The sequence below is a fragment of the Dasypus novemcinctus genome, chromosome X (assembly GCF_030445035.2).
Source record: "Dasypus novemcinctus isolate mDasNov1 chromosome X, mDasNov1.1.hap2, whole genome shotgun sequence".
In the NCBI taxonomy this organism is placed as follows: Eukaryota; Metazoa; Chordata; class Mammalia; order Cingulata; family Dasypodidae; genus Dasypus; species Dasypus novemcinctus.
In genome coordinates, this window is record NC_080704.1 from 90905600 (window position 1) to 90920897 (window position 15298).

Here is a 15298-nt window from a genome sequence, read left to right on the forward strand (position 1 = left end):
TCAGCAGTCACTGTGGCCACCCTCTCCACATCACTACTAAAATTTCTTCCCTTACTAATCACAATAGTTCCCCAGCAGAACACCAGTAAGTCCACTCTAATTCATACTCTATTCCTCCATCCTGTGGACCCTGGGATGCTTATGTCCAGCCACCCTCTACATCAAGAGGGAGCTTAGATTCCACATGGATGGTGGTTGCAATTTTCCTGCTTGCAGCTATAGGCACTCTTGGCTCCCTGGTGTGCAATATTCTTTTTATTATTGTGTGAATCTTCATGCAGTATGACAATGCCCCATGAACATTTGAACACATTTTTATAGCTTATATGTATGCCCAGGTGAACTTCCTCCCATGTTTATCCCATCACTGACACCCCACACTAAAGATCCTCCCTTCCCACAGTTGTAACCCTTCTGTGATTTAAAACTTCTTCAAAAATGAAGCCAAGATTATCACCAAATACAATTAACAGGAAAATGAAATAATGATAGTTTTAAACATAAGAAATAAAATGCATGTTAATTTAGAGAAACTAAACCTAAAATGAAATTTAAAATATTAAAAAAAGAAAAATATTAAAAAGAAATTTTTTGATGTTTTGCCTTTCATCTCTGTAATATCTGTTTTCCTGTATGTAGTGATATTTTCTTCCATTTCTTCCCCAGTGTCTTACTTTTTTTCACTTTGTCTTCAGAGAAGTTTAGGTTCACAAAAAAGTCATGTACAGAACACAGGGGACTCATATTTGGGAAGTTCTGATGTCTAATTCCATCTTGTTACTTGTGATTGTTCTACTGTGTTCATCCATTTCTTCTTTCGTCAGTGTAAGCTGCTTATGTGTTTCCAGAAATTTGTCCATTCCATCTAAGTTTTCCATTCCTTGGCATAAAATTTTTCAAAGTGTCCTCTTATTATGCTCTTTATTTCTGTGACATCAGTGGTGAGATCCCCTGCTTTATTTTTTATTTTATGTATGTGGTCCATGTTTTTTTTCTCTTTGAAAATCTAGCTAAGGATTTGGCAATTTTATTAACCTTCTCAAAAAACAAGCTTTTGGTTTGTTAATATTTTCTAGTGCTTTTTCATTCTTAGTTTTATCTCTGCTCTAATCTTTATTGTTTACTTCTTTCTGCTTCATTTGGGTTTAGTTTGTTGCTTTTTTTCTAGATCCTCTAGCAGCAGGATTTTTTATTTTTTCTGTTTCTTTCTCATTTATGGCTATAAATTTCCCTCTGAGCACTGTTTTTCCTGCGTCACAGAGTTTTTGATATATTGTGTTCTCAATTTCATTGATTTCAAGGTATTTACTGTTTTTTTTTGCAATTTCCTCCCTAACCCCCTGATTGTCCAAGAGTATGTTGTTTAGATTCTATATCTGTGTGCCTATTGTGGCTCTCCACCCCTTAATATTTCCAGATTCATTCACTGTAATTAGGGAAATTACTTTGTATGATTTCATTCTCCCTGTATTCATTGAATGAGTCAGAAAAAAGAGCAAACTAAACAAAAATAAGCAGAAGGAAGGAAATATCAAAGATTATAATGGAGATTAAGGAAATAGAAAACAAATAAAATATTAGAATCAACAAATCCAAATGTTGGTTCTTTGAAAAGATTATTAAAATCTCCAAACCTTTAGCTATATGACAAAGGAAAACAGAAAAAGGAGACAAATAATGAAAATTAGAAATGATAAGGGAGTTGTTACTATAGACCTGCTGAAATAAAGGGTAGTAAGTGGGTACTATGAACAACAGTATGCCCATAAATTAGATAACATAGATGACAAGTTCTAAGAAACAAACTATGTACATTGACCCACAAGAAATGAGATCTCTAGAAAGCAATTATTAGTATAGATAGAATCAGCAATTGAAAACTTCCCAATAATGAAAAGCCAAGGACCAGATGGCTTCACAGGGTATCACAGAATGATACCAATCATTCCAAGTAGTATTAGCTACAGTTCTATGAAAAGTCTTCCAAAAAAACTGAAGAGGAGAGTATATACCGTAACTCATTCTATGTTGCCATCACACTCATACAAAACCTGAATAAGATACCCTAAGAAAAAAACAACAACAAAAACTACAGACCAACAAGTCTTATGAATATGGATGCAAATATCCCCTCAAAATGCTAGCAAAACGAATCCAATAACACATGAAAAGAATTATATACCATGATAAAGTGGGATTTATCCCTGGTATGAAAGGTTTGGTTATCATAAGAAAATCAATTAATGTGATACACCACATTGACAGAATGATGAAAAAAGCACATGCTAATCTCAGTTGATTCAGAAAATCATATGAAAAAAATACAGCACACTTTATTGATAAAAACACATAGAATAATAAGAAGAGCAGGAAACATCATCAACATGATAAAGTTTATGTAAGTAAAGCCCTCAGCTAACATCTTTCTTAATGGTGAAAGCCTGAAAACTTTCCCTCTAAGATCAAACAAGACAAAGTTGCCCACTGTCACCACTGTTATTCAACTTGTACTGGAAGTTCTTGATGCAGCAATTAGCCAAGAAAATTTTTTAAAATTGGAAATGAATTGAGAGCTCAAAAATCAACCCTCACATTTATGGTCAACTGATTTTTGACAAAGTGGCAAAGGCCACTTAGTTAGGAAAGAGTTTATCCAAAAACTGTTCAGGAGAAAAGGAATCTCCATTTGCTATAAAAGGAGGAGGAACTCTACCTTTCAAAAATCAATACAAAATGGATCAAAGACCTAAACATAAGAGCTAGAATTATTGAACACATAGAAGAATACATGGGAAAGCAGCTTCAGGACCTCGTGGTAAACAATGTCTTGGTAAACATTGTACCCAAAGCACAAGCAACATAAAATTGAAATAATAGGGCCCTATGAAAAAAAAACATTTTTTTTCCTCAAAGGACTTTATCATTGTAGCAGTTTGATATAGCTATGAATACCAAAAACAGATATTGGATTCTGTTTGTAATCTGGTCTATTACTGGGCATGATTGAGATATGATTAGGTGTTTGATTGGGACACGTCATTAGGGCACGTCACAGGTAAAAAGCATGGCAAAGGGCAGAGCTGGAGCTTTTGCTGTGAGGGCTTTGAATGTTGGAATTTGATGCTGAAGCCTTAGGCTGGAGCCCCAGGAAGCTGGCATAAAGAGGAAAGGGAAGCAAGCCCCAGGAAAGGAGGAACCCAGGCAGCCATCTTGCTCTAACACATGAAAATGGACTTTGGTAAGGGAAGTAATTTATGCTTCATGGCCTGGTATCTGTAAGCTCCTACCCCAAATAAATACCCTTTACAAAAACCGATTTCTGGTATTTTACATCAGCACCCATTTGGCTGACTAATGTAGAATTTGTTTCCAAGGATTGAGGAAGTGCTTTTGCAATTACCAAAATGCTGGAAGAGGTTGTTAAATGGGTAAGGGGTATTTTTTGGAGGAATTGTGAGATTCTTGAAGGAAAAGACCTACAGTTCTTTGAAGAGACTGTTGATAGCAAGCATACTTTAGCAAAGGATGCTTAAGATCCTTTTTATGATGCCTTAGAAGTAAAGGATGAAACTATGACTGGAAAATGGAGGAAAAGCAATCCATGTTATAAAGTTGTAGAGAACGTAGCAAGATTAACTATTTGTGTTTTATGGGAGGCAGAATTTGAAAATGGGGAGCCTGGGCATTTAGCTTAAGAGTTGTAGGGTGCCTAAGAATTACCTCCTGAGAGCCTCCATGTTGCTCAAATGTGGCCACTCTCTAAGCAAAACTCAGCATGTAGATGCATTATCTTCCCACCAGCATGGGGCATGACTCCCAGGGATGAGCCTCCCTGGCACCAAGGGATTACTACCAAGCACCAGCTGATGGTGTAATTAGAAAAAGACCTTGAATAAAGGGGTCAGCTCAGACTGGCACAATATCTCAGCCTACATGTAATACCAGGTGTTAAAAACTGCTCTTTGACTTTGGATAAAAGAGGGAAATGGAAAGGACGAATGAATTTATATGGCTATGAGTCTCCAAAAAAGAGTCGGGAGGTCATCAGAGGGGTGATACTTATGCACGTCTCAGCAGGGTACCAGATTCAGCCAAGGTAGATGGAATCTCATTGTTCATTCTCCTGAGGACAGCAGATACCCACAGGTTCTATGGTCATAGCAGATGACTCTGCAGTTCAGAGCCATGCCAGTTGGCCTTTGTTGGAGTTTGTGTTCCTGAGTGTAATGGAGTTGAACAATATATGACTTTTCTACAGATGCCTCTTCTGTTACTTTTACTGGACCTGTGGTTGGTGTTTGGGTTGGTGTATACTCAGAAGACCTGAATCTCTGGGCTGTCCAAGTGATGGCCAGGCCATGGGCCTCAGCAGACTTGTGGCTCCTACCCTCTGGTATGTTGGACTTACCCTGGACACCTGACAGGGAGGTGGAGAGGGTCAACCACCACACCAGGGAGCCAAGAATGCCTACAGCTGCAAGCAGGAGGATTGCATCCAACATCCCTAGGGAATCTAAGCCCCCCCCTTGATGTAGAGGGGACTGGACATAACCATCCCAGGGACCACAGGATGGAGGAATAGAGTATGGATTAGAGTGGACTTACTGGTGTTCTGCTGGGAAACTATTGTGATCCGTAAGAGAAGAAATTGTAATAGTGATGTGGTGAGTGTGGCCACCATGGCTGCTAATGGTAGGGAAACAGAAGAAGAGATATGGTGTGGGGGCATTTTCAGGATTTGAAGTTGTCCTATGTGGTGCTGCAGGGATAGATGCTGGACATTGTGTGTCCTGCCATGGCCCACTGGGTGGACTGGGGAAGAGTGTGGACTACAATGTGGACAAATGTCCATGTGGTGCATCAGTGCTCCAGAATGTATTCACCAGATGCAGTGGATGTGCCACGATGATGGAAGAGGTTGTTGATGTGGGACAGGTGGGGTGGGTGGGGTGAGGGTATATGGGGACCTCATATTTGCTGAATTTAAAAGTAAATAAAGAAGAAAAAAAGTAAAATAAATAAATAAAATGAAAACAAACAAAAATGCTCCATCAAAAAAGAAAAAAAACCCACAAATTAAACCTAGAGAATTCAGCTTGACTTCTGCTTGCAGCTTATAGCAAAATGCTAGAAGAGAGAAATATGCTGAGGATTGAACTGTCTGGCACAGAGTAATCAAAAACTATTTTTCGAAATTCCAAGCCTCTGGAAATCAAGCGTCCACATAAAAGTGCCCCATTGGACGACATAACTAAACCTGGAACTGGCAAATCAAGATTGACAATACAATTATCTAGAAAAGACTTGTGGAAAGTCCTACTCTCTGATGGCTTGGACCCCTGCCTCCTGCATTCTAAACCAACAAGGTTTTTGGGAGAGATGTATGAACAAAACCACTGTCAGCCTGGAATAAAAAGGATATGGAAAGGAGAGATTGAAGGAGAAAGAGCTTTAAGAGGAAAACCATGATAGCTGAGATCTGGAATTAAGACTTTACCTTGCGCCAAGAGAGGAACCCCACTCATGTACAGAGAGGGTGAGCTTGCACCAGCATATGAAGAGGGTGGATGTTCTCACCCAATGTTCTGGGAGAGTTTTGCCACCCTGGATATGAGAGGGTGGACCATATTCCCCAAGTATTAGGTCAGTTAAGATTAGCACCACACAGGTCTGAGAGGGGTGGACCTGTCACCCAAAGGTTAGGGAAGGACAGGTGTTCAACTTATTGCCCTGAAAGGGTTGAGCCTGTATGCCAAAGGTTAGGGGGAATGTTATCTTCACATCACTGTGCTAGGGGGAGGTTAAGACTCTAATCCAAAGATTGGGTAAAGTGTGGCAATCACCGAAAACTCTTGGCGGGAGAGATATGAAGCTTTGTGGACACCCATTTCCTTGCTGAGGATGGAACCAAGAATATAGCTGTTGGACAAGCCTGCAGAAAGTGGGTTCCCACAAGGCAGCAAGGAGAAGAAACCATCATCTTAAGAATGACTCTTGGACTGAAATTGAATGGACGATGTCCTGCAGGTATACTGAACTATAGAGGACCCTTGACTCATGTTTCCCTCACAATTTCTCCTTATTGTAATGAAAATGTTTATCTTTTATCCATCCATTTGTGTATTGGAAACAGATTAATTTTTTTGTAAGTTTCAGAGGTCTATAGCAGATGGGATTTTGCCCAAAGACAAACTGTATTTCTTTAAATTGATTGTGATATGATTTAATGCTTGCCTTGTTACTGATTTAAGGTTTATTTGAATATTGTAATGCCTTTTTGGAATTCAGCGGGTGGAGTGTAGCAGTTTGATATAGTTATGAATTCCAAAAATAGATATTGGATTATGTTTGTAATCTGGTCTATTACTGGGCATGATTGTCTTATGATTAGGTCTTTGATTGGGACACATCATTAGGGGTTTGGGATGTGGGGACTCACATGTAAAAGGCATGGCAAAGGAGAGAATTGGAGCTTTTGATGTGAGGGCTTTGAATGTTGGAATTTGATGCTGAAGACTTAAGCTGGAGCCCCAGGAAGTAAGCACAAAGAGGAAAGAGAAGCAAGCCCCAGGAAGAAGGAACACAGGAAGCCTGAACCCTCACAGATGTCGGCAGCCATCTTGCTCCAACATATGAAAACAGACTTTGGTGAGGGAAGTAACTTATGCTTCATGGCCTGGTATATGTAAGCTCCTACTCCAAATAAATACACTTTATAAAAACCAACCAATTTCTGGTATTTTGCATCAGCACATATTTGGTTGACTAATACAATCATGTAAGTAAAAAGACAACATATTAGTAGAAAATTACATTTGGTTGTTCCATATCTGATAAAGGATTAATATCCGGTATTTATAAAGAAATCCTTCAACTTAACAACAAAAGGACAACCCAATTAAGAAATGGACAAAAGACTTGAATAGTCATCTCTCCAAAGAAGATATACAAATGGCCAGAAAGCACATGAAAAAATTGCTCAAAATCATTACCTTAGGAAAATGCAAATCAAAACCCCAGTGAGATAGTCTTTCATACCCAGTAGAACGACTGCTATTAAAAATGGAAAATAACAAGTGTTGGATAGGATGCAGAGTAATAGGAATATGAGTTCATTATTGCTGGCAATGTCATGTGGTGCCACCATTTTGGAAGACAGTGTGACATCACTACTCAACCCTCAGAAATAAAATGGATCATAAGAGGAGACTATGTGGGAAACGGACTTGGCCCAGTGGTTAGGGAGTCCGTCTACCACATGGGAGGTCCGCGGTTCAAACCCCGGGCCTCCTTGACCCGTGTGGAGCTGGCCCATGCGCAGTGCTGATGCGCGCAAGGAGTGCCCTGCCATGCAGGGGTGTCCCCCGCGTAGGGGAGCCGCACACGCAAGGAGTGAGCCCGTAAGGAGAGCCGCCCAGCACGAAAGAAAGTGCAGCCTGCCCAGGAATGGTGCCGCCCACACTTCCCGTGCCGCTGACAACAACAGAAGTGGACAAAGAAACAAGACACAGAGAACAGACAACCGGGGGAGGGGGGGGATTAAATAAATAAATAAATCTTTAAAAAAAAAAGGAGGATACTATGAACAACTGTATGTAAACAAATTACACAACCTGAATGTAATGTACACATTCTTAGAAATGCATGAACAACCTACAATGACTCAAGAAGATACAGAAGCCCTCAATAGACCAATTACAAGTAAGAGATTGAATCAGTCTTCAATATCCTCCTAACAAAGAAAAGCCGAGGACCAGGTGTCTTCACAGGTCAATTCTACAAATCTTTCCAAGAGGAAATTATAACAATCCTGCTCAAAGTCTTCAAAATAATTGAATAGGAGGGAACAATACTGAACTTTTTCTATGAGGCCAACATCACCCTAATACCAAAGCAGATAAAGATACTGCAAGAAAAAAAAATTACAGACCAATATCCTTATGAATATAGATGCAAATATCTTCAGCAAAATACTCCAAAACCACATCCAACAGCACATTAAAATAATCATTTACCATGATCAAGAGGGTTTTAACACAGTTATGCAAGGGTGTTTCACTATGAGAAAAATCCATTAACGCAATGCCCCATGTTAACAAATTGAAGGGAAAAAACACATGGTCATCTCTATTGATGCAGAAATGGAATTTGACAATATCCAGAATCCTTTCTTGATAAACACTCCTAGAAAAATAGGAATAGAAGGAAAATTGCTCAGCCTGATAAAGGGCATATAGGAAAAACCCACAGGTAACATCGTGCTCAATGGTGAAAGAAAAATATTTCTCTGTAAGATCTATAAAAGACCAGGAAGTCCACTGTCACCACTGCTATTCCACATTGTACTTGAAGTTCTCACCAGAGCAGTTAGGCAAGAAAAAGAAAAAGTCATCCAACTTGGGTATGAAGAAGGAAAAACTTTGGCAGATTACATGATCTTATATATGCAAAGTCAAGACCAGAGCTAATAAATGAAATCAACAAAGTGTTTGGGTAAAAGATCAGCACTGCAAACATAGTCTTTCCATATATTAGTAATGAGTAAATTGAGGAGGAAATCATGGAAAAATTACTTGTGCAATAGGAATAATAGAATAAAATATTTAGGAATAAATTTAACCCAGGATGTAATGCAGTTACACATGGAAATCTACAAATCTTTGCCAAAAGAAATTAGAGATCTAAATAAATGGACAGATTTACATGATCATGGATTGGAACAGTAAGTATTGTTAAGATGCCAATTCTTTCCAAAATGATTTACAGATTCAATTCAATCCAAATAAAAATTCCAATTGTCTACTTTGCAGAAATGCAAAAGTCGATGATCAAAATGATTTGGATGGGCAAGGTGTCTGGAATAGCCCAAACCTTCTTCAAAAGAGAAGAATAAAGGTGAAAGACTCACATTTCCTGACTTTAAAACTTATTATAAAGCAACAGTGGTCAAAACAGCATGGTACTGGCACAAAGATAGACATATACACTAATAGAATCAAATAAAGAGTTCAGAAATAGGCCCTCACACTTCTGGCAAATCAATTTTTGGAAAGACTGTCACGCCTACTCACTTGGGAAATAATAGTATCTACAAGAAATATTTCTTAATCAAAATGGATAGTTGACTGCAACATAAGAACCAGAACTATAAAACTCCCAGGAAAAATATAGGGAAGCATCTTCAGGAATTTGTCCATCAGTGGTTTCTTAACCTCTACACACAAAGCACAAGCAACAAAAGAAAAATTAGATAAATGGGACCACAACAAATTTTCTTTTAAAAATTTGAGTATCAAAGTACTTTACCAAGAAAGTGAAAAACAACCTACTCGGTGGGAGAAAATATGTGAAAACTACATATAGACTAAGGGTTTAATACCTAGAATATATAAAGAAAACCTACACCTCAACAATTAAAAAAACCCCAACCAATTAAGTAAGAGGAATGGCAAAATAAAATAAAATAAAAAGAAATGGGCAAAATACATGAATAGACATTTCTCCAAAGAGGACATACATTGATAGAAAGAAAATGAAAGGGAGCATGTGTGTCTCAGTAGTTTGAGTGACTGCTTCCAAAGTAAGAGGTCCCGGGGTTCAATCCCTGGTACTTTCTTAAAGAAAAAAAAGAGCAAATGAAAAGAAGTTCAACATCATTAGCCATCAGGCAAATGCAAATCAAAACCACAATGTAATACCATTTCACACCCCTTAGAATGACTAATTTGGAAAAAAAACAGATAATTAAAAGTTTCGTAGAGAATGCAGAAAAATAGGAACACATTCTTTGATGGTGGCAATATAAAATGGTATAGCCCCTGTAGAAGACAGTTTGGTGGTTCCTCAGAAAGCTAAGTATAGAACTACTATATGACAAGGCAAACCCACTCCTAGGTGTACACCCAAGAGAATTGAAAGCAGGGGCTCAAATAGATACATGCACACCAATGTTCATAGCAGCATTATTCACAACTGCCAAAAGATGTAAGCAACCCAAGTGTCCATCAACCAATGAATGAATAAATAAAATGTGGTATATCCAGAAAAAGGAATATTATTCAGCTCTAAAAAGGGATTAAGTTCTGATACATGTGACAACATGAATGAATCTTCAAGATATCATACTGAGTGAAATAAGCCAGACACAAAAAAACAAATATTTTTATGATCTCATTGACATGAAACAATTAGAGTAAGCAAACTCACAGAGTCAGAATTTAACACATAGGTTACCAGGAGACTGGTTGTGGATAGGAATAGGGAGTTAAGGCTTAGAATGTACATGATTCTATTTGGAAAGATGGGAATGTTTTGGTAATGGATGGTGGTGATTGTGGCATAATATTGTGAACATAATTTACAGCACTGAAATGTATATCTTAATGGATTAAAAGAGTAAAGTTAGATTGTATATATGGTAATAGGCTAAAATTCTTTAAAAATCCATGAAACTTCAATACACAAACATTGACCCCTAAGTTAAACCATGGACTGTAGTTAATAGTACAATCATAAAATTGTGCTCTTACCAATTGTACCAAGTGTACCATACCAATGCAAGGTGTTGATACATGGGTGGGAATCCTGTATTTTAGGCATGATTGTCCTTTAAACCTAAAATTTCTCTAATAAAAATTTTAAAAATAAAATATTTGATTAACACCAAAGAAGGCAGGAAGAATGAACTGAGGAACAAAACTGAGAAAATAGAAAATAGCAAAAAAAAAAAAAAAAAAAAAAGGCAAACCTAAGTCCAGTCTAAAGGCTGGACAGAAAAAAGAAAACAAGAAACAAAGCCAATGCTGTCTATAAGAAATGCAATTTAAATACAAAGACATATACAGGGTGAAAGTAAAAACATGGAAAGAGTCATACCACACAAATTGTAAATATAAGACAGCTGGAGTGGCTTTATTGTTATCAGGGAAAGTAGACTTGAGAATGAGGAAATTACCAGGCATAAAGAGGAATATTTCATTATAAGAAAGAAAGGTCTTACATCAGCAAAATATAACATTTTTCAATGTACATTTTAAATAGGTGCATTATTATATATGAATTATACCTCAATAAAGTTGATTTTTACAAAAGAAAAAATAATTATATGAACAAATGATTTTGAGTACTTCTATGTAAAGGGCTAAAATTAAGTTAGAAATGACCATTTTATAATACCCAGAGCAACTAAATCTACTATGATGTATAATGATAATTTCTGTGGTAGAAATATTGGTAAAATTCCCCCCAAATATATCCCAAGTAAAATCAATAAGAACCAACATATTCTACTTAGAAATCAATTTATTGGGGGAATTTTTTCTTAGATTAATACATCTTTATTCAAAAGAAATATGTATCAGGAAACATCTTCCCTTTCCTCAAAGTCCATGTAAGGCCTGCTGGACTCACTACTAATCCTGCCACTTAGATTTTGGGGATAATTAATTTTATCATGTAAGTTTGTACAGTAATGGAAACCTTCCTTTGTTCCTTCGTTCCTGATTTTCTTCATTCCTTCATTCCTTCCTTCTTCCCTACCTTCCTTTTACTTTCTTTATTTTTCATTATTGCAAAATAATACCGTAGGTCCAAAGACAGCACATATTGCTCACTGAGGGGAGGAAGTTTGTATTACGTTATTATAAAACAAATTATGCCCATTTTACCAAATCAAAACCAGAACGAAGAGATTCCTATCCTGTGGGGAACATAATAAGATTTGCCTGGATGTCGACAATGAGGAACGTTAATTAGATTACCTTAAATTAGTTCTGTCTGTTTTAGTGTATAAAGGTTTTTTTCTTGAGTATAGGAAAGATAGGATTTGGAAAGGTGGAGAGAGCATAAAAGGGTAGGAGGATGTGCGGAGAAGGTGAAGGAAGGCACAGGAAAAATGAAGCCATTAATGTGGGCATAAGATTAGTGATTGCAATGGGGGTCAACACCGGTTATATATGGGAAGTTAATTTGGTGAGCAATAGTTAGGATTTTATAAGTAGCATAGGGTCAGATTATTATGGGGCACCTTAGGTTTCGTTTAGTAGTCAATAGAGAACTATATTACATATTCAGCATACATTGATTTCCCAAGAATACAAAGAACTATCTGATCTTTCTGTTCACCATTTCAATATTGCCTGCTAAATATGCTCAAATTCCCATTCCTTCTTCAGTTAAAAAAACAAAAACAATTTACCACGTTACTTTGTATTTTCAAATTTTGTTCACAATTTTTTGCTCTATTCTTGAGTTTGCCAATCAGATCTCCTGTGAATTCTAACAGAAGCAGGGGTCCCTATCTTAAAAAAAAGTAACTTGTTTTTTAAAATCATTCAAATTTATTATTTTAACACTCTTAAATTAGTAGGTTGTTACAGTGTATTTTTGCCATTTTTCACAGGGATTAAATATAAATTTGCGGACAAGTTTGGAGAACTCTCATTTTAAAATTTAAATTTCCAGTCAACCTGTCTATATATGAATCTAGGTTTAATTTTTTACAAGTCTTGGAACTCAGTCAGCCTCAGCTTCCTCCAGATTGTCCTGAGTCACTCGTTTCTGGGCGCTTTCAGTCCTTGTGAAATTCACAGATATTTGTTTAGCTCCCAAGAAACTAATGTTGCCATATCTGGGTTTAGGGAAATCTGAAACTTTTCTGCAACTCCCTGTGGCACCTCTCAGTCTTTCAATGCCCAATTTCTGACGCCAAACATAAGAAAAATTACTACATAAGAGGGGTCTTTTAAAATACACAAGTGTTTCAGAACATGAATTTTCTTACTAGTGGCTGGATCCAACACAGATCTTCATCTTTCACAGAAGATCTGACTTATTTCTATACATTTCTGATTAGAAAGTTTGCGAAGACCAAACATTTAGTCTCCGCGAGGAAAAGTCCTTTATTAAAATCTAATTCAATTCAGTGTTCGCTCTTTTTTTCTTTTTTTCTCCTCCACTTATCGGGGAGGGAAGAGTCATAAATAAATGTTTCCACAAATCTCGCGTTACTATCCGAGATTCCCTATTTAAGAAAAAAAATAGAAATGATGCAAAGCAGCCACTGTCTTCCGTGTTTTGGGGCTGGGACTGCCTCGCTCTGAGGCCAGAGAAAGCAGCTATGGGAGGAGGCGGGGCTCTGGCGAGTTCCCTTTCCACCTTCCCCCACCCTCCTCTTCCAACCTCTGTTCAGCTCCTAGCTCGGTTCCAGCTACTGCTGCTGCAGCTGCTCCACAACCGTGTTCAGGACCCAAATAACCGCAGAAACTGTTCCCAAGATGGTGATCCGTGTGTATATTGCGTCTTCTTCTGGTTCTACTGCGGTAAGGAAGGTGGGACGCCCACCTATGTGTGTGTGTGTGTGTGTTTTAACAGCAGTTTCCTGCTGCCCCAGAAAGTTAAATTGCATACATTCCTCTGTCAGCTTCTCCTTGGGAAGACACAGGCATCTCTTATCCCATCCCTCTTCTTACCTTTCTTTTCTTTGTTTCATAGATTTCATTTTTCCATGGAGTTTAGCTTTGTTTGCCTTGTGACGTTGGTGCTGCATTTTCCTTTGAAGGAAAAAGAAAGCTGCCGAGATTTGGTAAATGAGCGAATGTGTAAAGAATGGTCTTTAGAGTTAGGTGAAGAAGGGAAATAAAACCACACACTGTTGACTTTCAAAGAGTGGGACATTTGACGTGTGTATTCTAGGAACTGAAATGAGGGGAGGAGTGCACATCTGTAAAAGATGGGGTACACAGCGGTCATTGATGGTGATTGACTTGAGGCCTTCTGAGGTGCTGTGATTATTTGAAGAGATTAGGAACCGTGTACTAGGGGAGTTATTTTGAAAATGTGTAGGAGAGAGTGTTTAACTTTGGCTTAAAGTCTTGATAGCGCCAGGCAGAATAGGAGAAGTGGGGAACAATGATACAAAGCTGTTTTTTCCCCCTTGTTTCTTTTTAGCTCTATGTGACAAGGGACCCAGTTTTTTTCTTCCATATCGATCCTTGTTTTGAATTTTTTTACTTGCAAAAGATTTTATTTCTAACATTTCCTACCAGCATTAAATATATTGAAAACCAGAAAGGGAACTAATTCGTGGAATCTTGGGTGGTGCCAAACTGAATTGCTGCTTCTTCAAATGATAGGATGTCTATTTCTCTCTCCCCTTCCCCACAACACCTCCATTGCTCTTCATTTAAAAAATAAAATCTTTTTAGAAACTGTTGGGAGCAATAGGATAAACTAGGATGAAGAATGAGTGTATAACCACGATAAATAAAAGTGCTACTGCTTTTCAAACCCCAGAGAAAAACTAACAGTGATGACAGAGGATGCAGGTATTTAGGATGTAAAATATAGGAACTGCCTCCTTCTTCTTGGGCTTTAGAATGGCAACTATTCCAGTTTTGTTATTGCTGTTGTTGTTTCTGTTTTTGTTTGTTGGTTTTGTTTATTTACCACAAAGGGGTTGAAGTGGAACTGAAGGTTATGTGAAATTACAGGACCTTGAACTTTGTCATCTCTGTCCACCATTTGTGGGTGTGTTTAGATGGTTTTGAAATATAATAAAACTTAATTTTACTGTGTGAAGGCAAGTTTTGGTTAAATAAAGGAAACTTTTAATATTTTTTGGGTCCCAATTTATGAGACTTATTATTTCCTACAGGTATTAATTCTGACATTTCAAGATAAAATTTGAGTTATTCAAAATTTCAAGTCTAATATAATCAATGTAAAATTTCGAAAACCAGCTTAAGGCCTTTAGTTAAACCCCTAATTAGTCAGAATAGATCAGGCAGTTAGTTTCATTTTTGGTCCCTGCAGTTTCAACATTGCTATTTATTCTTCGCATCTCCTTCTACCCACAAAAACAGATTCAAGAGGAAACTGCCGTCTGAATTTCTATTCAAGTAGGAACAACTGCACCTTTCTTTTTGTTAAGCCTTAAATTTCTAAGAGCCTTAAAAATGACTGCTGATTCTCTTATTTCCTTTATTGGCCTTCATTATTAAAGACTATACTAATGGTCGATGTTTATGATATTTGTGTTTTGTTTCAATCGAATTTTTCTTGTGGGTATTTAGTGATTTGTGTGGTGTTGTGTAATTATAGTTCTTATGACCCTATTATCAAAATTCTGTATATTTTCAAAATTTCATTTTATTTTGATCTTACAGTACTTTTGAAGTACTATTAAAACAGTAGAGAGGGAGCATACTTCTGGAGGAACCCCTTATAGCATAAATGGGGTGGTGATTATTTACTTCAAAAGAAAGGGACTCTTCAGTTTGCAATACTAAGATTTTTCATT

At 37.4% G+C, this 15298-nt stretch overlaps 1 protein-coding gene across 4 annotated transcripts in view; it reads left to right on the top strand.

Annotated features, from left to right (window-relative positions):
• Positions 1-13048: 13048 nt before the first annotated feature.
• SH3BGRL (SH3 domain binding glutamate rich protein like) overlaps positions 13049-15298 on the top strand; it is a 207039-nt gene continuing 204789 nt past the window's right edge. Inside the window, exon 1 of one of the 4 annotated variants that reach the window (XM_071213114.1) lies at positions 13049-13319. In XM_071213114.1, coding sequence (XP_071069215.1) covers positions 13118-13319 — 202 coding nt within the window. In that variant the 5' untranslated portion in view covers positions 13049-13117. The remainder of the gene's footprint in view (positions 13320-15298) is intronic. The other 3 variants (XM_071213115.1, XM_058291478.2, XM_004450379.5) reach the window with 3 other exon arrangements.